Raw genomic sequence first — 25,144 nt, 5'->3', positions numbered from 1 at the left:
GGGTCACCAGAACCTTCTTCTTCTGTTGTTAATGTTATTATATCTAGTGTGACACTGTGTGTATGTGTGTGTGCGTGCGTGCGTGTGTGTGTGTGTGTGTGTGTCTGCGTGTGTGTGTGTGTAGAAGATAACCAGTTCCTGGAGTGTTTGGAGTTCGATCAGAAGACAGAGTGTAAACCTTCGTTCAGTTCTGTGATCAAAGACGTTGAGGTGGTGGAGGGCAGCGCTGCTCGCTTCGACTGCAAGATCGAAGGTAAAAGACCTCATCCTGATCATCAATACTGGTTCTTATTGATCCTGATCATCAATACTGGTTCTTATTGATCCTGATCATCAATACTGGTTCTTATTGATCCTGATCATCAATACTGGTTCTTATTGATCCTGATCATCAATACTGGTTCTTATTGATCCTGATCATCAATACTGGTTCTTATTGATCCTGATCATCAATACTGGTTCTCCAGGTTTCCCCGATCCAGAGGTGGTTTGGTACAAAGACGAGCAGCCGATCAAAGAGACGCGACATTTTCAAATCGACTACGACGAGGAAGGAAACTGCAGTCTGGTCATTTCAGAGGTCGACTCCTTTGTTCTTTGTTATTCTGCTGTGAAACCTGCTCTTCACTTCCTCCTCACTTCCACTTTACTTCCTCTTCACTTCCTCCTCACTTCCACTTGACTTCCTCTTCACTTCCTTCTCACTTCTTCACTTCATCCTCACTTCCACTTTACTTCCTCTTCACTTCCTCCTCACTTCTTCTTCACTTCCACTTAACTTCCTCTTCACTTCCTCCTTACTACTTCTTCACTTCCTCTTCTCTTCACCTCCACTTCACTTCCTCCTCACTTCCTCCTCACTTTCTCTTCGTTCCTCTTTACCTTCACGTTACTTCATCTTCGCCTCCACCTCACTTCCATCTCACTTCCTCTTCATTTCCTCTTTACCTCCACGTCACTTCCTCACTTCCACCTTATTTCCTCTTCACTTCCTCTTCACTTCCTCCTCCCTTCCTCTTCACTTCTTCACTTCCACCTTACTTCCTCTTCACCCTCAGTTCCTTTTCACTTCGTCTTTACTTCCTTTTCACCTCCTCTTCACCTCTTCCTCACTTCTTCTTCATCTCACCTCCTCCTCACCTCCTCTCCAGGTGTCAGGTGACGATGACTCCAAGTACACGGTGAAGGCGGTCAACAGTCTCGGTGAGGCGACCTGCACCGCTGAGCTGCTGGTGGAGGTGATGGCTGGAGAGGAAGAAGAGGAGGAGGAGGAGGAGGAGGAGGAATAGAGCATGTGTTGGTCTGGACTCCCACAGGAGGAGGAGGAGGAGGAGCTCCTCTTCAAACCTGAGCAGGAAGGTTGTGATTGGAGGAGGAGGTGGTGGGCGGGGTTTCGTCATGAGCAGTGATGATGTGTGCTAAGTCCCGCCCACCTGAAACCTGGAGAATAGAAGCCCCCCCCCCGCCCCCTCAGGTTAGCCTCCATTCATTGGTGGGTTTCTTCTCACAGTCTATGAACTGAGACTAGCTAACAAACAGTTGTCGTGTTTCCATTCAATTGTTCAGCAAATTTTAAGAAAATGTCACAAAAAAAAAATTCGAGTTATGAGCTGAAGAGAATAAACTTGTCTACATGTTTGTAATCTGCCAGTTAAAAGAGTAGAAGAAGAAGAAGAAGAGAACAGGAAGCTTCATGTGTTAAAGCTGCATTCTCTCTAGTGTCCACCAGGGGGCGACTCCTCTGGTTGTATAGAAGTCTATGAGAAAATGACTCTACTTCTCTCTTGATTTATTACCTCAGTAAACATTGTAAACATGAGTTTATGGTCTCAATCTCTAGTTTCAAGTCTTCTTCAATACAGCATGATGTTCATTTAGTGAATGATGGTCCATTTAGAGTCACACAGACCATAAAGCAGGGGATGCTTTAGGGCGGGGCTACACAGGGATTGACAGGTCTCTACCAGAGACGTATACGGCGTCTATTCATCGGTTAAAAACAAACAAACATTGGTCCAATGGGTTACGTCACGATGACTACGTCCACTTCTTATATACAGTCCTTTTTTTTACTTCCAGTGGACTAATATTAAAGGTATGGAATACTTCCTCCACCACCGCCTGAAGGGGAAAGAAAAGTGTCCTCGCTCTGCAGGCTAAAAACATGGTCCCCACAAAGACAGTAGTACGGGAAAACACACAAATGTTTTATTAATTTCTTAGTTGTTCGTAGCTCCGCCCTCTTGTCTCACTTCTGGTTGCAAAATAACAAGATGGCGACGGTTAAAATTATGAATAAATATCCAGAAAGACACAAGCCCATGTGACCTAAATGTTCGTCTGTGATTCTGCAAAATTAGCATGAAAATATGTTCATGGGAACACGACTACTGATCCTAAATATTCCAAAAAACTCCATTCAACATGTTTGTTAAGAAGCTTTAACAAGTTAAATATAAAGTTGAACATGTTAAATATACAAACATAAAACTCCCAGTATCATCTTTCATACAGAGGAAACACATTCATGAAGAGGTGCTAGCTCAACACATGCTAGTCCGTTAGCACTCTAATGCTAACGGAACGTGTGCAGCTCCTTCCCCCAAAGACGCATGGGAGCTGTAGTTCTTGGGGGCGTGTGGGCCTTTGCCTCTCTAACCTGCTCCCTGTGGGAGGAAGACGATGGTAGGATGAAGGCCGAGAGGAACTTTACACTCACAGAGTTTAGGTCACCGATCGATAAAACTGACTCCAAACAACAAGGCAGACCATGTGGTGTTAGCGTGGTGTTAGCACTGTGGCTAATGGTGTGGTGACGACTCAAAGACAGATGAACTGATCACCTTGAGACGGGAACATAACTACATATTAAACCTCACTAGAACTCATTTGTGATTGACAGCTAACTAGCGTTTGTTTATTAATGTTAGCTCAGTAGCTAACAAACATTAGCTTACTAGCAGCAGAGCTTGGGGCTTTAATTTAAGCAGTTTGAAAAAAAATCAGAATACATTATAGACTAAATTCAAATCAGTCGTTTAACAATTAATAAATGTGTTAATCATGAATTAAATCATAATAATAATGACAGTAACAGTAACAGCTAATGTCACCGTTAGCTAACATTAGCTGGCTAACAAACATTAGCTAGCTAACAAACATTAGCTAACGTTGGCGTCGTGATGTCAGCACATTAGCTAACGTTGGCGTAGTGATGTCAGCATGTTAGCTAACGTTGGCGTAGTGATGTTACCACGTCAGCTAACGTTGGCGTAGTGATATCAGCATGTTAGCTAATGTTGGCATTGTGATGGCAGCATGTTAGCTAACGTTGGCGTTGTGATGTTACCATGTTAGCTAATGTTGCCGTAGTGATATCAGCATGTTAGCTAACGTTGGCGTCATGATGTTAGCATGTTAGCACAGCTCGTTTTTCTTCTCGTTATCATTTTATTTACTATCAGTATTTTCACTTCATGTTCGTCCCAGATTTAACTTTTATTCTTCGAAGTGATCGTTCGTTACACAAGAACAACACGCAGTGATCAGGGTTACTTCGCCACAAGGGGTTTCTGGGTAATGAAGTCTTCCAAAGTCAAAGTATTGCCACTCTGAGCTGCTAAATAAAAACCAAGTGCCTTAATTGTACTGTGACCGGACTCTGTGACTGTGAGGCTCAGATATAAAAGATATCACAATAATCCACGTTTTAGTTTATAATAACAAATGTTGAACGTGTCGCTTTCTTTCTTCTGTTCGAGCACTTTTCCTTATCTTGTTTGTATTTTTGAGTTTTGCTTTGAAAGCATCTTCCAGCTGACGTGGACTTACGTTGTTTGCCTTAATGCAACTTTTAATGACGTCTGGAGGATTTTTCTACGATCACATTTGAGACGTTGTGGGACAAAATAAGTCTTTTTTATCTTTTGGCTGCCTTGAAAACACGTTTGTTAGCATGTCGAGATGATTTCATTCATTTAGAAACAAAATACTACTAAATATTCAGGAAATACTACGTTGTACAGCTCTTAACTCTTTAATGACGTCAAGAAAAGAAAACGTATTTTAAAAATTGGACCTCAAAATTAGGAAATTAGATGTGATTTCTTAACTCTGAGGTACAATATCGTTAAATCTAGAGACTTAATCTGAAATTTACGAGATACAAAAATTATAATTACAAGATTGTGAGATCTTGAATTTTCACCTCAAGATTAAGAAATCTATTCTTAATTTCAGATTTAGTCATTTTGAGGTAAATTAGTTTCATACTGATTTTATTATTTTATTATTAAAAGATCTCGTAATTATGATTTTGGTAATTCAAATTATCTTCTTTGCCGAAAGTCGAGCACAAGTGCAACTCAAACCATTTTTGCAAATATTACAAATGAATTGTTCTGTAATATTAAATATCACAAACACATGAAGACGTCATGTTGAACGTTTTCTTCAACTTCACATTTTAACCTGTGACCTCTGACCCCTCGGTAGTTTAAAGGCGTCTCTGCTGAGTCGACATGTTGGTGAACTCGTATCTTTGAACTCATTTATTTTTTTCCACATTCCAGCTCTTTGTTTGTGCTTTAAAACATTTATTTAAAGGTTTTCAGGGCTGATTCTCTTCTCAACCAAAGAAACTTCTTTAAGAACTCACAGGTGTGTGTTTGATCATCTAATGTTTGTGTGTTTGGTGGTTGTTTGTTTTCAGAATGTTTTATTTTTAGACTTATTTAATGCACAGATTCATAATTCTGATATCATGTGAGCAGATCTTCTCTCCAGCACTTAACTTGTCACCGTTATTACAACTGAACCAAACAGTGGATTCACTCACAGACTGGTTTGTTTTGTATTAGATGTATGTAGATTATATTTCTCTATTTGTATAAATATATATCGGTTTCATGAACTGCAGATGACATGTATGAGAACACTACGACTGTAGTTAAAGAAAATAAATAAATCTATCACAAAACCAGCTACTGTGTCGAAGAAATACTCTTTTCAGTTTATCACAAACATTCAACATCAACACATAAAGGAACACTTAATCCTTCAGTTTATCACAAACATTCAACATCAACACATAAAGGAACACTTCATCCTTCAATTTATCACAAACATTCAACATCAACACATAAAGGAACACTTCATCCTTCAGTTTATCACAAACATTCATCATCAACACATAAAGGAACACTTCATCCTTCAGTTTATCACAAACATTCATCATCAACACATAAAGGAACACTTCATCCTTCAGTTTATCACAAACATTCATCATCAACACATAAAGGAACACTTCATCCTTCAGTTTATCACAAACATTCAACATCAACACATAAAGAAACACTTCATCCTTCAGTTTATCACAAACATTCATCATCAACATGTAAAGAAACACTTCATCCTTCAGTTTATCACAAACATTCATCATCAACACATAAAGGAACACTTCATCCTTCAGTGTATCTCAAACATTCATCATCAACACATAAAGGAACACTTCATCCTTCAGTTTATCACAAACATTCATCATCAACACGTAAAGGAACACTTCATCCTTCAGTTTATCACAAACATTCATCATCAACACGTAAAGGAACACTTCATCCTTCAGTTTATCACAAACATTCATCATCAACACATAAAGGAACACTTCATCCTTCAGTTTATCACAAACATTCATCATCAACACGTAAAGAAACACTTCATCCTTCAGTTTATCACAAACATTCATCATCAACACGTAAAGGAACACTTCATCCTTCAGTTTATCACAAACATTCAACATCAACACATAAAGGAACACTTCATCCTTCAGTTTATCACAAACATTCACCATCAACACATAAAGGAACACTTCATCCTTCAGTTTATCACAAACATTCATCATCAACACATAAAGGAACACTTCATCCTTCAGTTTATCACAAACATTCATCATCAACACATAAAGGAACACTTCATCCTTCAGTTTATCACAAACATTCATCATCAACACATAAAGGAACACTTCATCCTTCAGTGTATCTCAAACATTCATCATCAACACATAAAGGAACACTTCATCCTTCAGTTTATCACAAACATTCATCATCAACACGTAAAGGAACACTTCATCCTTCAGTTTATCACAAACATTCATCATCAACACATAAAGGAACACTTCATCCTTCAGTTTATCACAAACATTCATCATCAACACGTAAAGGAACACTTCATCCTTCAGTTTATCACAAACATTCATCATCAACACATAAAGGAACACTTCATCCTTCAGTTTATCACAAACATTCATCATCAACACATAAAGGAACACTTCATCCTTCAGTTTATCACAAACATTCATCATCAACACGTAAAGGAACACTTCATCCTTCAGTTTATCACAAACATTCATCATCAACACATAAAGGAACACTTCATCCTTCAGTTTATCACAAACATTCATCATCAACACATAAAGGAACACTTCATCCTTCAGTTTATCACAAACATTCATCATCAACACGTAAAGGAACACTTCATCCTTCAGTTTATCACAAACATTCATCATCAACACATAAAGGAACACTTCATCCTTCAGTTTATCACAAACATTCATCATCAACACGTAAAGAAACACTTCATCCTTCAGTTTATCACAAACATTCATCATCAACACGTAAAGGAACACTTCATCCTTCAGTGTATCTCAAACATTCACCATCAACACATAAAGGAACACTTCATCCTTCAGTTTATCACAAACTAGAATTTTATATTCTGTTCTAGATTTTACAGGGAGCCAGTGCAGAGATGCTAATACAGCAGTAACATCATCTCTTTCTTAGTTTTTGTTAGTACACGAGCTGCAGCATTCTGGATCAGCTGGAGAGATTTAAGAGACGTATTCGAGCAGCCTGATAATAAGGAATCACAGTAATCTAGTCTGGAGGTAACAAATGCATGAACTCATTTCTCTGCATCGCTTTGAGACAGGATGTGCCTGATTTTTGAAATATTACGTAAGTGAAAAAAGGCAGTCCTAGAAATGTGTTTTATCTGAGAGTTAAAAGACAAATCCTGATCAAAGGTAACTCGGAGATTCTTTACGGTGCTGCTGGATGCCAGCGTGATGAAACTATATCATCAGATCACTGATGTCGGAGCTGTTCTGGGCCGAGTAGAATAACTTCAGGTTTGTCTGAGATTGACATGAGGAAGTTGCAGGTCATCAGGTTTTTATGTCCTTAAGGCATGTTTGAAGTTTAGTGAGCTGCTTGGTTTCATGTGGTTTGATCGATAGATATAATTGAGTATCATCTGCATAACAATGAAAGTTTATAGTGTTTTCTGATAATATTGCTGAAAGGAAGCATATATAAGGTGATCAAGACTGGTCCGAGCACAGAACCTTGTGGAACTCTGTGACTAACGTTGGTGTTCATCGAGGTTTCATCGTTTATACAAACTGTGATCGATCTGATAAATAGGATTTAAACCAGTTCAGTGCGGTTCCTTTGATGCCGATATAATGTTCTAGTCTCTGTAACAGGATGTAACGATCAATGGTGTTGAACGCAGCACGAAGGTCTAACAAGACAAGAACAGAGACGAGTCCTTTGTCTGATGCAATAAGAAGGTCATTAGTTATTTCAACCAGAGCTCTCTGTGCTGTGATGCTTTCTAAATCCTGACTGAAAATCCTCAAATAAACTATTGTTACGTAGAAAGCCTCACAACTGATTCGCTACTGATTCCTGAAGGATCTTCGAGAGGAAGGGAAGGTTAGAGGTCGGTCTATAGTTAGCCAACTTCTTCAGAAGAGGTTTAACTGCAGCTACTCTGGAGGACTGTGGTGCACGGCCTGCTAGTACAGACAGGTTGATCATATCTAGTAAAGACGTGCTAACTAACGGTGAAACATCTTTCAGCAGTCTAGTCAGTATCGGGTGAGACAGGTAGAAGGTTTAGATGAAGACATTGTTGAAGTTCATTTGTCAAGGTCGATGGAAGTAAAGCCATCTAGATATATATCAGGGTTTACTGCTGTTTCTAAGGGTACTCTATCTGAGGATAGAGCGGTGCTGGTCGAGGGCAGGAGATTATTAATGTTCTCTCTAATAGTTATAATCTTATCATTGAAGAAGTTCATGAAGTCAGTACTACTGAGGTCTGTAGGAATAACAGAGCCGTGACTCAGTCTGGCCTCGGTGCTGAAGAGGAACCTGGGCTTGTTCTTATTTGTCTCTATTAATGATGAGTAATAGGCTGCTCTGGCATTACGGACGCCTTCTTATATGTCTTAAGACTGTCTCGCCAGACTAACCGAGATTCTTCCAAGTTAGTGGAACGCCATGTTCTTTCAAGTTTTCATAATGTTTGCTTTAATTTGCGGGTTTGAGGGTTGTACCGTGGAGCGAACCTCCTTTGTTTTATTATCTTCTGTTTTAGAGGAGCAACAGAGTCTAGAGTCCTCCTCAGTGAGCCTGTAGCACCATCGACAAGATGATCAGTCTGGGACTGAAGTTCTGGCAGGAGTCCTCTGTTACATTGAGGCATGGTGTTGAGTTAAATACAGATGGAATCGCTTCTTTAATCTGAAGTGAATCACTGGTTGTTGTTTCTCCTCATGATGTTTAACGTGACCTCCATGACGTCACTGACGCTGGATGGCCTCGCGCCGCTGTCCGGCCACGGGGCGCTCTTCTTCTTCGTGTTTGTGTCGGTGTACCTCTTCGTGGTCTTCAGCGACTCTCTGGTGCGGTCTCATCTGTTCGCGGGAAACTCTTCGCCAGCCGATGTTCGCCTTCGTGGCGGCAGTTCTGCTGAACTCTCTGGTGGGCAGCACCGCGTTTTACCCCAAACTTCTGTACGACCTGCTATCGGGTGACGGCATCGTGCAGGTGTCCCGGTCCTCGTGCCTGGGTCAGGCCTACACCATGTACTCTGTGGCCGGGACCAGCTACATGCTGCTGTCGGCCATGGCCCTCGACCGATACCTGTGCATCTGCCGCCCGCCTCGCTACGCCTCGCTACGCCACGCTGGTGTCTCCGTCCGCGGTAGCGGCGCTGCTGCTGTTCAGCTGGCTGCTGCCTGCCGCTCTGGCGGGCGGCGCGGTGGTGCTGGCCAGCCGCTTGCCGCTCTGTTGCACGCAGTTCAGCGGCAACATCTACTGCGAAATCTACAGCTTCGTCAGAAGTAGCTTCGACGACAGCGCGGTGCTGCTCAGCGATGTGTACGGACTGATGTCTAGTACGGTCCTGCTGCCCTTCACCTTCCTGCTCTTCTCCTATGGACGGATCCTCTGCATCTGTCCGCAGCGCTCGAGGAGCTTCAGCAACTAAGTGCTGCACACATTACATCACATCACATCACAGTCATTGAGCAGACGCTTTTATCCAAAGAGACTTACAGTCAGTGTGTTCAACATAGTGTTCAAGAGAACTACTCGTCACCAGAAGTCATGAGTTCATCTCCTTTAAACATCTCAGAGCAGAAACCAGAGCAGACGTACAGAAACACACTAGCATGAACACAACCAGTGCTGAGAGGAAGGCTCAGGGTAGACCTTCATGAAGAGGTGAGTCTTCAGCCTGATGGAAGATGGGCAGCGACTCTGCTGTCCTGACGTCAGTGGGGAGTTCATTCCACCATCGTGGGGCCAGGACAGAGAACAGAGACCGGGTCCATCGGCCGCAGGGACCTCTGAGCGACGGGGAACCGATCGCCCCGAGGCAGCAGAGCGGAGTGGTCGGGGGGGGTGTAGAGCTAGACCATGGCCTGGAGATAGGAAGGAGCTGTTCCTTTCACTGCCCTGTAGGCTCACCTGTCTGCCTCACCTGCTGGTCTTCGTCAACTACTTCGCCTGCTCCGTCTACGAACTGATGCACCGCCCCATGAGTTCGCCGCAGGCCGCCAGCGATCCCGTCAGCGTCGTCAGCACCGTGTTGGTTCTGGTGGTCCCGACGGTCCTGAACCCGGTGATCTATGGACTGGATCTATGGAGATCCTCACTCACCTGAGGACGCTCATGAGCTGCCGGAGAGACAGATGATCAGCTGATGAATGAGTGTAGAAATTAATATATAAATATAAATATATAAATATACAGTATATATATTTATAAATGATCTCATTGACTTGTTATAATATAATACTGTGTTAATAAACTCTCAATATGTTGCAATATGCTGTATATAGATATGGTAATAATGTTATTTTATATGTAGTTATATATATATACATACATAAATATAAAGTTTGTTTTTGATAATAAAACTATAATAATAATAATTAGTGATTTTACTTTTGATACTTTAAATATATTTATCTGATCATAATTACTTCTGTACTTTTTACTTACAGTAAGTTTAAATGCAGGATTATAAAGTAATAAAGTATTATTTACAGGTATTAGTACTGAATATTGAACACCGACGTCATGACGTTCCTCCAGCAGAGGGCGCTGTCGGCTGACACGTTCACTCATAAACATCACAACACGCGCATGCGCATTAGCTGCTAGTCGACAGATACGCTTGCGGAGTAAAACAGTATAAACTCGGAGCTTCTTCTTCTTTTTCTATTTCTCCCGTTAAACCGCGATGGCCGGCACCGCGCTGAAGAGACTCATGGCGGAGTATAAACGTGAGTGACACCTCCTCCAGCCAATGGGAGAGAACCTTTTCATGGTGGCTAACAGCTGAGCTAACAGTCCTCTGAGCTCCTTGTAATCCTCCCGCACCAGACTCCATTGACTAAACGGGAGATTTAGTGATGTCCTCGCTCTATTTACTGTCCTTTATGTATTTCAACATATATATATATATATAAGCTTTTCATAAGAAGCAGGGAAATAACTTTAATTCGGCGTTATTTTTAAACACCGAGCAGCTTTAACCGCGATAAGAGAACTCATTATATGAATGTTTTGAGCAGCTCGTCAGCGTCTCCAGAAGGTTCCTCGTAAACATGATGATGTAACTTTTAAAATAGACCTGGTGCTAGCTAGCCATGGCTACTAGGTTAGCTCTGATGATTAGCCTTAGTGTTAGCTCAACATGGCATGTGTTAACATACAAGTGTCTCTAAGTTGGTTTGAGCCAATGTGTGTGAGCTTGAGCTAATGTTTGTTAGCTTGAGCTAATGTGTGTTAGCTTGAGCTAATGTTTGTTAGCTTGAGCTAATGTGTGTTAGCTTGAGCTAATGATTGTGAGCTTGAGCTAATGTGTGTGTGTGTGTGTGTGTGTGTGTGTGTGTGTGTGTGTGTGTGTGTGTGTGTGTGTGTGTGTGTGTGTGTTTCAGAGCTGACCCTGAACCCACCTGAGGGGATCGTTGCAGGTGAGACAGTCTGAACCGGTTAATGTGTGTTTTTACTTTGAGGTGATGTCATTATCAAATACTTTAAGGAGTATTTTCTCCTAATAGAAAACCTGAAGAAGTTGATGTTTTCAAAGTGAAATAAACACAAAAAAAGCCCTCAGAGTTAAGAAGCTGGAGCTGAAGAATTTGTCTTATTTTTGTCCAGAAAATAGTTTTTATTCTTGTTTTTTATGAAAACATTTTAAAGAGTTTACAGCCACACAAGCAACAATAGGTTATGAGAACATTGTAATATGAAGACACTTCTAGTTCCCTTTTACTGTTTTGTGAACCAGAAATATTTCAGTCTCTTTGGCTGTCGTTAAATGCATACTCAGATCTTGTACTTCAGTAAAAGTACTAATACCACAGTGTAAAAATACTTGTTACAAATGTAACAGATAATAGTATTCTGTTCCAAAACTTAACTCGAGGACAAAAGTTTTAACCCGAGATATACTTTAAGTCCCCAAAGTAAAAGTAGTAAGTAACTAAAATACAATATATATATATATATTTATATATATATATATATATATATATATATATATATATATATATATATATATATATATATATTTATTAACCTCTGAGAGGCAGTGGAGGAGAAGTACCTGAAAATACTGAAGTAAAGTACAACAACTCAAAATTGTACTTAAAGTTACGACAAGGAACTTTAACTTAGTGTTGATTCTGGCGCCCCTGTGGACTAAAGTGGTAGTTTCTGAGCACCAGAGTCCTGCTCATTGTACTGCGGTGGACCAGGTCTCTGCTGGAGGATCTGGGTCTGTCCACGGTGGACCGGTCTCTGCTGGAGGATCTGGGTCTGTCCACGGTGGACCGGTCTCTGCTGGAGTCTGAACTGAAGGAGGTTCTGGTGAACCTGCATGAGTTCATCTGGTTTCACCAGAACCCGACCCGGTGGCTCCGATGACGAGCTTCAAGAATAACTCTATAGAAACAGACCATCTTCTCTCTGATGGTCTCTTTACTGATGGAGGTCTGATAGAGGACCAGGACTACACTGAGACTGGTTCATGTAGAGGATCAGGACTACACTGAGGCTGGTTCATGTAGAGGACCAGGACTACACGGAGACTGGTTCAGGACCAGATAAAGTACAGTACCTGAGTGAAGGTGTTTGTCTCTGCAGGTCCGGCCAATGAGGAGAACTTCTTTGAGTGGGAGGCTCTCATCATGTGAGTACATTGTGTTATAACAACAGTATAAACACTGTCTGTAAACAATGACGTCACTACTGTGTTTGGGTCGTTGACAAACCACATATTTATGAACGTATACAGTAAAACACGTCAGGATATATAAACAAACATATATTTACTGACATTTATTCAAACTGGTGTTTGACGAGTGTCTCCAGTGCCGAACACGTTGCGTTATATACACAATACTTTAACATAACTGCGTTCTCTTGGCCAGGTATTTAGTATATTTAACATTTAAACTTAATAATACAAATCTACAAATGAATACATTCAATAGTTCTTGACTTTAACCTTTTTATTTATTGCTTTAAAGTAATATTGTACCTGGTCGCTGACAATATTAGTAATCTCAGGAAATATGCAGAATAATTGCATTTTTATTTCAAATGCAACATTTTTTAGTCAACAGTCTCTTTTTAAGTAAGTGTTAAATATTTCATAGTGATCATGTTTATCACGAGTAACAAAGAGGACGATAGCAGAGCTCTGCTTTACTGCTGATGGACCGACACACGCCTGTTTGTGACCTATCCCTCCTCCCTGTAACCTATCCCTCCTCCCTGTGACCTATCCCTGTGACCTATCCCTCCTCCCTGTGACCTATCCCTGTGACCTATCCCTCCTCCCTGTGACCTATCCCTCCTCCCTGTGACCTATCCTTCCTCCCTGTGACCTATCCCTCCTCCCTGTGACCTATCCCTCCTCCCTGTGACCGATCCCTGTGACCTATTCCTCCTCCCTGTGACCTATCCTTCCTCCCTGTGACCTATCCCTCCTCCCTGTGACCTATCCTTCCTCCCTGTGACCTATCCTTCCTCCCTGTGACCTATCCTTCCTCCCTGTGACCTATCCCTCCTCCCTGTGACCTATCCCTCCTCCCTGTGACCTATCCTTCCTCCCTGTGACCTATCCTTCCTCCCTGTGACCTATCCTTCCTCCCTGTGACCTATCCCTCCTCCCTGTGACCTATCCTTCCTCCCTGTGACCTATCCTTCCTCCCTGTGACCTATCCTCTGTTCCCTGTGACCTATCCCTCCTCCCTGTGACCTATCCTTCCTCCCTGTGACCTATCCTTCCTCCCTGTGACCTATCCTTCCTCCCTGTGACCTATCCTTCCTCCCTGTGACCTATCCTTCCTCCCTGTGACCTATCCCTCCTCCCTGTGACCTATCCTTCCTCCCTGTGACCTATCCCTCCTCCCTGTGACCTATCCTTCCTCCCTGTGACCTATCCTTCCTCCCCGTGACCTATCCTCTGTTCCCTGTGACCTATCCTTCCTCCTTGTGACCTATCCTTCCTCCCTGTGACCTATCCTTCCTCCCTGTGACCTATCCTTCCTCCCTGTGACCTATCCTTCCTCCCTGTGACCTATCCTCTGTTCCCTGTGTGGGTCTGGGACCACATTTAAAGCAGCTCTAGTTGTTTCTAGCGTTGGTTGTTTGTTGTGAACGCAGCCTCAGGCTGCCCTTCAATTTAACCTGCAGCTCATTCACAGTCCAACCGTGACATCATCGTCACCACATCCCATAATTACCCGGGACAACACTCAGGTGGAGCTACCTGTCAGACTCTCATGTGTACGTTTACAAATGTCATGATCAGAAAATGAGCAAAGACGTATGAAAACATGAACATCTGGTTATTTCATCATCTAAATGTAGGTCCATGAATGTTTGTGTGTAATGAAGTGTTGATGTGAGTAGAGTGTTGATGAGAGTAGAGTGTTGATGAGAGTAGAGTGTTGATGAGAGTAGAGTGTTGATGAGAGTAGAGTGTTGATGAGAGTAGAGTGTTGATGTGAGTAGAGTGTTGACGTGAGTAGAGTGTTGACGAGAGTAGAGTGTTGATGAGAGTAGAGTGTTGATGAGAGTAGAGTGTTGATGAGAGTAGAGTGTTGACGTGAGTAGAGTGTTGATGAGAGTAGAGTGTTGATGAGAGTAGAGTGTTGATGAGAGTAGAGTGTTGATGTGAGTAGAGTGTTGATGAGAGTAGAGTGTTGATGAGAGTAGAGTGTTGATGAGAGTAGAGTGTTGATGAGAGTAGAGTGTTGATGAGAGTAGAGTGTTGATGAGAGTAGAGTGTTGATGTGAGTAGAGTGTTGATGAGAGTAGAGTGTTGATGAGAGTAGAGTGTTGATGAGAGTAGAGTGTTGATGAGAGTAGAGTGTTGATGAGAGTAGAGTGTTGATGAGAGTAGAGTGTTGATGAGAGTAGAGTGTTGATGAGAGTAGAGTGTAGATGTGAGTAGAGTGTTGATGAGAGTAGAGTGTTGACGTGAGTAGAGTGTTGACGTGAGTAGAGTGTTGACGTGAGTAGAGTGTTGACGTGAGTAGAGTGTTGACGAGAGTAGAGTGTTGATGTGAGTAGAGTGTTGATGTGAGTAGAGTGTTGACGTGAGTAGAGTGTTGACGAGAGTAGAGTGTTGACGAGAGTAGAGTGTTGACGAGAGTAGAGTGTTGATGTGAGTAGAGTGTTGATGTGAGTAGAGTGTTGATGTGAGTAGATGTGAGTAGAGTGTTGTTGTGAGTAGAGTGTTGATGTGAGTAGAGTGTTGATGTGAGTAGAGTGTTGATGTGAGTAGAGTGTTGATGTAAGTAGAGTGTTGATGTGAGTAGAGTGTTGATGTGAGTAGAGTGTTGATGTGAGTAGAGTGTTGATGTGAGTAGAGTGTTGATGTGAGTAGAGTGTTGATGTGAGTAGAGTGTTGATGTAAGTAGAGTGTTGATGTGAGTAGAGTGTTGATGTGAGTAGAGTGTTGATGTGAGTAGTTGTGAGTAGAGTGTTGTTGTGAGTAGAGTGTTGTTGTGAGTAGAGTGTTGTTGTGAGTAGAGTGTTGATGTGAGTAGAGTGTTGATGTGAGTAGAGTGTTGATGTGAGTTGAGTGTTGATGAGAGTAGATGTGAGTAGAGTGTTGATGTGAGATCTAGATTCTATTCTGATGACACAGCCTCACACGGCTGACAGCGAGTCAGTCACCTATGTACATCATTGATCAACAGTGATTGTTTTCTACTAGTTGGATTTCTACTTTGATGACATCCAGATAAAGGGAGTCAGTGAGGTTCCACCTTCAGTCTCCTCTGTGAGAACTCTGTCCAACATGTCGCTCCAACATCTTCCTTTGGTGTTCATCACCCGAAGGACTCCTAAAATCTTTTACACACCCACTAGAACCCCCTGAGTGACCACTAGAACATCCACAAGGACCACTAGAATCTCAAAGGACCCCTAGAACCATCTATAAGACTGCTACCTCCAGAAAGGAACTCTAGATCCTCACAAAGGGACCACGAGCAGTGTTCCCCCCTAGGGTTACAGCTTTGTGGGGGAGACACCTAAAGGAATCCTGGTGTTGACTGGCAGGGAGACTCTATAAATGTCCTGTTTAAGCTGTCGACATATTCGACAGAACATTCCTAAAACTGAAATAATCCCCTATTCATTCTGTACTGTGTTCTATCTACTCTGTCTATGTATTTATGTATTTGTTAGTGCTGGGCAACGATTACAATTTTTAATCGCAGAGAAGATTTGGCACATTTTTCATGAGTGCAACCCTCATACTCAGCTGTGCTGCTCATCCCACACATGGATGTTCCTCACTCATGCATGTTCCTCACACATGAGGCCGTTTAAAGGGAACTAAACAGGCTTTCAACGGTTTGAGATTTATTGCCAAGAAGCATCGTTACAACAGAGAAATAATCTACCAAACACTAATGTCCTTGCTTTCTGTGCTGTGTTTATGTATACATATATATTCATTCCTGTCCTCGAGTCTTTTCAGTCGTGTCTTCAGTCTCCCAGACGAGGTTCTGTTGCGTGTTCGGTACTGGACTTGAAGACCCTCACAGGGTTCTAAGCCGGTTCTCCTGTGTGTGTTTCAGGGGTCCTCAGGATACCTGTTTTGAAGGAGGCGTGTTTCCAGCTGTCCTCAGCTTCCCGTCTGATTATCCTCTCAGTCCTCCCAAGATGAGGTTCACCTGCGACATGTTCCACCCCAACAGTAAGTTTGGTTCTTTTGGAACGTTTCTTTAGTTGTTGAGTCGTCACGTGACATCTCCGTGACAACAGAAACCTGCTGAGACAGCGTTCCACTTCAAACCCATCATTTGGCTTGTCGGGACCCGCCGCCCTGCACCGGTAGCTTGCTGTTAGCACGTTGTTAGCATGCTGTCATTAGCGCTGTGATTAGTGGCCTGCAGCCTGAGCCATGATGTCACAGCAGGGAGACGGTCTGAGCGCGCTCCGTACTGATTAGAGGACGAGGACGCTCGATGGTGACCCGTCATCATCATCATCATCATCATCATCACCATCATCACCATCACAGACACCAGCATGGCCCGGAGATGAACCTCCTGCTGTAACTGAAGCGTCTGATCCTCCATCAACAAACAGCAGCAGATAAAGATGAAACACATGAAGAAGAAAACACTTAAGAGAGCTGCAGAGACTCAAACTGTCTCAACTCGAGGATCATTCTGAGCTTTAATATAAAACTTTATTTAAATAGTCACACACATGGTTGGTGCCTGCAGTAGCTGTTAGAACCTGCAGCTGTCAGAGAGCATGAAGAACCTCCATGACAGGAAGCTGATCCCAACCTGATAACACCGCCAGATGTTTGATGATGATCTCTCATTTCCTGCCTCAGCTGACAGTAACATACGGTGCTTTTGGAGTAAATGTGAGGACACTCAAATTAAATTTAACATAAATACAAATCTCCTCCTTTTCTAAAGAAGTCCCTGAGTCTCACCTGTCAACACTAAAGCCTCTCTAGAAACAAAGAGTCTTGACTTTCAATGTAAGAGAGTCTTGAAACTGAAGCTCAACTAAAGTGTTTCTAGACTTCCTGTTGTGATACTAACTACTTCTTCCTCCTGTAGTCTATCCAGATGGTCGGGTGTGTATCTCCATCCTTCACGCTCCAGGTGACGATCCGATGGGCTACGAGAGCAGTGCAGAGAGGTGGAGTCCAGTCCAGAGTGTGGAGAAGATCCTGCTGTCTGTAGTCAGCATGTTGGCAGGTAAACACAGACTAAGGCTTCATGACATTAAACAAAGAACTGGAGTCATGCTGACATTTAAGACGGACACTCTTGTTTCCCCTCTGTTTCCTCTTTGTTTCCCCTCTGTTTCCTCTTTGTTTCCCCTCTGTTTCCCCTCTGTTTCCTCTTTGTTTCCCCTCTGTTTCCTCTTTGTTTCCCCTTTGTTTCCCCTCTATTTCCTCTTTGTTTCCCCTCTGTTTCCTCTTTGTTTCCCCTCTGTTTCCTCTTTGTTTCCTCTTTGTTTCCCCTCTGTTTCCTCTTTGTTTCCCCTCTGTTTCCTCTTTGTTTCCCCTTTGTTTCCCCTCTATTTCCTCTTTGTTTCCCCTCTGTTTCCTCTTTGTTTCCTCTTTGTTTCCTCTTTGTTTCCCCTTTGTTTCCCCTCTGTTTCCTCTTTGTTTCCCCTCTGGTTTCCCCTCCGTTTCCCCTTTATTTCCTCTTTGTTTCCTCTTTGTTTCCCCTCCGTTTCCTCTTTGTTTCCTCTTTGTTTCCCCTCTGTTTCCTCTTTGTTTCCCCTCCGTTTCCTCTTTGTTTCCTCTTTGTTTCCCCTCTGTTTCCTCTTTGTTTCCCCTCTGTTTCCTCTTTGTTTCCTCTTTGTTTCCTCTTTGTTTCCCCTCCGTTTCCTCTTTGTTTCCTCTTTGTTTCCCCTCTGTTTCCTCTTTGTTTCCCCTCTGTTTCCTCTTTGTTTCCTCTTTGTTTCCCCTCTGTTTCCTCTTTGTTTCCCCTCTGTTTCCTCTTTGTTTCCTCTTTGTTTCCTCTTTGTTTCCCCTTTATTTCCTCTGTTTCCTCTTTGTTTCCTCTTTATTTCCTCTTTGTTTCCTCTTTGTTTCCCCTCTTTTTTGCCTCTGTTTCCTAACTTGTGTCCTTGTTTCCTTCCTCTTCTCTCAGAGCCTAATGATGAGAGTGGAGCTAATGTGGATGCGTCTAAGATGTGGCGTGAGGACAGAGATCAGTTCTATAAACTTGCTCAGAAGATCGTCCGGAGGTCTTTGAGTCTTTAGAGAACGAACACGTCACAAACATGGAAACCAATCAACCAATCACAGAGCGGTGCTGAGACGGATCAATAATCAACACACTGACGGACAGACTTCACTCATGTTTGGATTAATACACAATCCAAACATTACGCAACTTCAAATTTACTAAAAGTCGAAGAAGAAAACCGGTCGACAGTCATGTGATCATTGTCACAGTGACATCATCAGACCTGTGTGGACCGACAGCAGCAGCTCCTTTATTGTGATGATTAATATTATTAATATTTGATGCATGCAGGTCACAAGCAAACACTGATGACAATCAGGACATAAACGATACAATATATTATATTTAACACGAATCAATAACAAAAACCTATTAAAAATAGACCAATAAAGAAGAAGATGCTCCTGTAGTGCAGGAAGTCAGTGAAGTGAAGAACCCTTTCAAAATGAAGGTTTATGAGAACGAGTGATGACGTTCAGCAGAAAACATGTTTTCATATCAGGAAGTACAATGATTTCAGAATAAAGTCATCTACAGAAACAACGCACCAATCAGAGGGTTTGAATGAACCTTTAATGTGAAAAGCAACTAAATCAGCATGTAATCGGATACTTCTTCTACACAGTACTTTGAGTAGATAAACACTTTTGTTTTTCTTTAAACTACAACTTAGCGATCAAGTGAAGAGATGAATCGCTGGTTCCTGCTGCCGTCGGTCTGATGAGCTGCTTTTATTGTGGCGAGGTGATGATGATGAAGATCAGGAGCTCCTTCAGCTTCTCTCAGTTGGACTTTATGCACTTTATCTGAAGGACGTTTGTCGGGTTCAGAGGTTTTTAAAAAGTGTCGCTGGATGTTTTCCCGTCTGGTTTTAAAGTTTCAGACGACAGCAGAGTTTCTTTTAATTTGTCTTTTATTTTGAAAGAATAAAAAGAAAAAGAAATAAAACGGTCTCTGATTATCACTTATTGATCTGTTGGACGTAACAACATGAACCCAAACGGCAAGAGTACTACGAGGTCTGAAGTGCTTCTTACTGAAGGAAAGGTACTAATACAACAATCTAAACTACTATCAGCAGTAAAAGTACTAATACAACAATCTAAACTACTATCAGCAGTAAATACTCGTACAACTCAAAAGTACTGATTGGTTATCATTCACACCTCTGACAGCTGAGGCTCATGGGTAATGTAGTATTCAGAGACATCACAGCAGGTTAAGTGCGTGTGTGTGTGTGTGTGTGTGTGTGTGTGTGTGGTGTGCGCGCGCTTCCTGTCTCAACCTGCCTCCAACAAATACACCATCAAAGAAGAAACAGTGACAGAGTGTGAACACAGACACACCATTAGTGTGTGTGTTTACACAGATACTGTTATTACCTGTGTGTGTGTGTGCGTGTGTGTGCGCGTGTGTGTGTGTGTGTGTGTGTGTGTGTGTGTCGCTGCTGTATTAAAGTAAACATCAGAAACTAAAAGGCAAATAAACCGCAAAAAGAAAACTTAAACTAAATAAATACAATATTTAGTGTAGAAAATGAACATCTGTGGAGGCTTCATGAGGAATCTGTTGATTTAAATAAACTATGAATATAATACGAGTCTGATGTTCCTCTGAATGAGACACAAGACAAGGCAAAACTTCTACAACTTTGTATTATACTAGTAAAAGTACTAATACAACAATCTAAAAACTAACATCAGTAAGAGTACTAATACAATTAGTCTCTCTCTCTCTCTCTCTCTCTGTGTCTCTCTCTGTCTCTCTCTCTCTCTCTCTCTCTCTCTCTCTGTCTCTCTCTCTCTGTCGCTCTCTGTGTCTCTCTCTCTCTCTCTCTCTCTCTGTCTCTCTCTCTCTCCAGCTCCTCCCAGTCTTTTATATTTAAATATGGGCGAGCGAGCCTGACTCAGCTTCAGGTGAGCTGTCTCTCTCTCCTCAGTGTGTCTCACCTGCAGCTGATCCTGCAGTCAGTGTGCAGACAGACAGCGACCTGAGGACGTCTTCATCTTCATCAACCAGGAGGTTTTATTTTGGGTTTTAAAGACCAGCTTTTTAATTGTTATTATTATATTTGGGGGACAGAAGAATATAAAAGAGGAAGATTCAGGACCAGGTCCAGGAGACTAACTGATCCAGGACCTTTGACCCTTCGACCAGGTTTGATCCTCATGTTTATATAATAAACTATCAGATGATCACATGATCCTCATGTTTATATAGACTATCAGATGATCACATGATCCTCATGTTTATATAGACTATCACATGATCACATGATCCTCATGTTTATATAGACTATCACATGATCACATGATCACATGATCCTCATGTTTATATAGACTATCACATGATCACATGATCACATGATCCTCATGTTTATAGACTATCACATGATCACATGATCACATGATCCTCATGTTTATAGACTATCACATGATCCTCATGTTTATATAGACTATCACATGATCACATGATCCTCATGTTTATATAGACTATCAGATGATCACATGATCCTCATGTTTATATAGACTATCACATGATCACATGATCCTCATGTTTATATAGACTATCAGATGATCACATGATCCTCATGTTTATATAGACTATCAGATGATCACATGATCCTCATGTTTATATAGACTATCACATGATCACATGATCCTCATGTTCATATAGACTATCACATGATCCTCATGTTCATATAGACTATCACATGATCACATGATCCTCATGTTCATATAGACTATCACATGATCACATGATCCTCATGTTTATATAGACTATCACATGATCACATGATCCTCATGTTCATATAGACTATCACATGATCACATGATCCTCATGTTTATATAGACTATCACATGATCACATGATCCTCATGTTCATATAGACTATCACATGATCACATGATCACATGATCCTCATGTTTATATAGACTATCACATGATCACATGATCCTCATGTTCATATAGACTATCAGATGATCACATGATCCTCATGTTTATATAGACTATCACATGATCACATGATCCTCATGTTTATATAGACTATCACATGATCACATGATCCTCATGTTTATATAGACTATCAGATGATCACATGATCCTCATGTTTATATAGACTATCACATGATCACATGATCCTCATGTTTATATAGACTATCACATGATCACATGATCCTCATGTTTATATAGACTATCACATGATCACATGATCCTCATGTTTATATAGACTATCACATGATCACATGATCCTCATGTTCATATAGACTATCACATGATCACATGATCCTCATGTTTATAGACTATCACATGATCACATGATCCTCATGTTTATATAGACTATCAGATGATCACATGATCCTCATGTTTATAGACTATCACATGATCACATGATCACATGATCCTCATGTTTATATAGACTATCACATGATCACATGATCCTCATGTTTATATAGACTATCACATGATCACATGATCCTCATGTTTATATAGACTATCACATGATCACATGATCACATGATCCTCATGTTTATAGACTATCACATGATCACATGATCACATGATCCTCATGTTTATAGACTATCACATGATCACATGATCACATGATCCTCATGTTTATAGACTATCACATGATCACATGATCCTCATGTTTATATAGACTATCACATGATCACATGATCCTCATGTTTATATAGACTATCAGATGATCACATGATCCTCATGTTTATATAGACTATCACATGATCACATGATCCTCATGTTTATATAGACTATCAGATGATCACATGATCCTCATGTTTATATAGACTATCAGATGATCACATGATCCTCATGTTTATATAGACTATCACATGATCACATGATCCTCATGTTCATATAGACTATCACATGATCCTCATGTTCATATAGACTATCACATGATCACATGATCCTCATGTTCATATAGACTATCACATGATCACATGATCCTCATGTTTATATAGACTATCACATGATCACATGATCCTCATGTTCATATAGACTATCACATGATCACATGATCCTCATGTTTATATAGACTATCACATGATCACATGATCCTCATGTTCATATAGACTATCACATGATCACATGATCACATGATCCTCATGTTTATATAGACTATCACATGATCACATGATCCTCATGTTCATATAGACTATCAGATGATCACATGATCCTCATGTTTATATAGACTATCACATGATCACAGGATCCTCATGTTTATATAGACTATCACATGATCACATGATCCTCATGTTTATATAGACTATCAGATGATCACATGATCCTCATGTTTATATAGACTATCACATGATCACATGATCCTCATGTTTATATAGACTATCACATGATCACATGATCCTCATGTTCATATAGACTATCACATGATCACATGATCCTCATGTTTATATAGACTATCACATGATCACATGATCCTCATGTTCATATAGACTATCACATGATCACATGATCCTCATGTTTATAGACTATCACATGATCACATGATCCTCATGTTTATATAGACTATCAGATGATCACATGATCCTCATGTTTATAGACTATCACATGATCACATGATCACATGATCCTCATGTTTATATAGACTATCACATGATCACATGATCCTCATGTTTATATAGACTATCACATGATCACATGATCCTCATGTTTATATAGACTATCACATGATCACATGATCCTCATGTTCATATAGACTATCACATGATCACATGATCCTCATGTTTATAGACTATCACATGATCACATGATCCTCATGTTTATATAGACTATCAGATGATCACATGATCCTCATGTTTATAGACTATCACATGATCACATGATCACATGATCCTCATGTTTATATAGACTATCACATGATCACATGATCCTCATGTTTATATAGACTATCACATGATCACATGATCCTCATGTTCATATAGACTATCACATGATCACATGATCCTCATGTTTATAGACTATCACATGATCACATGATCCTCATGTTTATATAGACTATCAGATGATCACATGATCCTCATGTTTATAGACTATCACATGATCACATGATCACATGATCCTCATGTTTATATAGACTATCACATGATCACATGATCCTCATGTTCATATAGACTATCACATGATCACATGATCCTCATGTTTATATAGACTATCAGATGATCACAGGATCCTCATGTTTATATAGACTATCAGATGATCACATGATCCTCATGTTCATATAGACTATCAGATGATCACATGATCCTCATGTTCATATAGACTATCACATGATCACATGATCCTCATGTTTATATAGACTATCACATGATCACATGATCCTCATGTTCATATAGACTATCAGATGATCACATGATCCTCATGTTTATATAGACTATCAGATGATCACATGATCCTCATGTTCATATAGACTATCACATGATCACATGATCCTCATGTTTATATAGACTATCACATGATCACATGATCCTCATGTTTATATAGACTATCAGATGATCACATGATCCTCATGTTTATATAGACTATCAGATGATCACATGATCCTCATGTTCATATAGACTATCACATGATCCTTATGATCCTCAGGACTCTGGACCAGGACTCTGTAGTCCAGCAGAGGAGGAGCTGACGAGGGATGAAGGTGTTTCTTTGGATCCTTTTCATGGTAAAAGTTGGTCCCATGTGTTTGAGTCGAGACAACCGGTCGGAAGGATCAGAGACGACCTGAGAACAAAGTCCTGATGGGTCTGGAGCTAAATCCAGGTCAAAAGTTTTGTTCATTTGAAAAAAAAATGTGAACCTGAAAGTTGAAGTTGTGGTCTTGAACATACATCAATGTATTCAAAATAAAAATAAGTGAATGAAAAGTGTTTTTGGGTTGAATATAATTTTGATTCAGTTCTGGAATTTTTCACTTTAATATATATTTGAGTTCTTATATTTTACAGTTTCAGATTATATATTTTCAGATTGAAATCTTTTTTTCAGTTCAGACTTTTGACCCTGATCTAACGTGGGGGGCGTGGCATCAACTGAGAGGGGCGTGTCATCATGAGTGACATCATAACAAAGAACGTCCTCAACCGTGAAGAGGTTTTCACTTGTTGGAAAACCTCTTCATGGACTGCTGCCTGTCCTGTCCGCCTGTTGTGATAGTTATAATGTCGGCTCACAGACAACGTGAGTGAGTAATAGTGGTGTAACGGATCCCCCTCACGGTTCGGCACACGTGAACCACGGATTAATTACAGTTTACCTTCACCATCACAGTGTGAAATTAAATGTAACTGACCAAGTTAAACGCCGATATGGATAAACTGCTGTCTGGCGGCAGGATGCCGTCATTTTGCGGGTCACAAAATCAACATGCATTCTGGGAGATATAGTTTATGGTCACTGTACACTGTAAAGCAGCATAGACTTTAATTTTAAGACTATCATATACCTTTTATATGGAAGCCCATTTCCGGCAGCAAAAAAAGATGAAAAG

At 40.9% G+C, this 25,144-nt stretch overlaps 2 protein-coding genes and 1 pseudogene across 3 annotated transcripts in view; all 3 read left to right on the top strand.

Annotated features, from left to right (window-relative positions):
* Positions 1-3,211, top strand: part of LOC306704115 (myosin light chain kinase, smooth muscle-like) — a gene marked incomplete at its 5' end in the record, with an annotated part of 34,953 nt that extends 31,742 nt beyond the window's left edge. Inside the window, 3 exons of the mRNA XM_079170327.1 lie at positions 125-253; positions 468-580; positions 1,152-3,211. Of these exons, the coding sequence (XP_079026453.1) occupies positions 125-253; positions 468-580; positions 1,152-1,289 (380 nt within the window). The 3' untranslated portion in view covers positions 1,290-3,211. The remainder of the gene's footprint in view (positions 1-124; positions 254-467; positions 581-1,151) is intronic.
* A 5,430-nt stretch (positions 3,212-8,641) lies between these two features.
* Positions 8,642-10,014, top strand: LOC306704114 (olfactory receptor 1496-like; annotated as a pseudogene). Its single transcript has 3 exons — positions 8,642-8,749; positions 8,787-9,227; positions 9,813-10,014. The product of its transcript is annotated as an olfactory receptor 1496-like (transcript).
* Positions 10,015-10,496: 482 nt separating this feature from the next.
* On the top strand, positions 10,497-19,564 carry ube2g2 (ubiquitin-conjugating enzyme E2G 2). The gene is made up of 6 exons (XM_079169592.1): positions 10,497-10,639; positions 11,297-11,332; positions 12,507-12,552; positions 16,466-16,584; positions 17,471-17,611; positions 18,518-19,564. Exons 1-6 carry the CDS (start codon positions 10,597-10,599, stop codon positions 18,628-18,630), a joined length of 498 nt encoding a protein of 165 aa, XP_079025718.1. The 5' UTR covers positions 10,497-10,596; the 3' UTR covers positions 18,631-19,564.
* The last annotated feature ends 5,580 nt before the right edge of the window (positions 19,565-25,144 follow it).

The sequence above is a fragment of the Pholis gunnellus genome, assembly GCF_910591455.1.
Source record: "Pholis gunnellus genome assembly, chromosome: 12".
NCBI lineage: Eukaryota > Metazoa > Chordata > Actinopteri > Perciformes > Pholidae > Pholis > Pholis gunnellus.
This window is presented reverse-complemented; position numbering and strand designations above follow the sequence as displayed.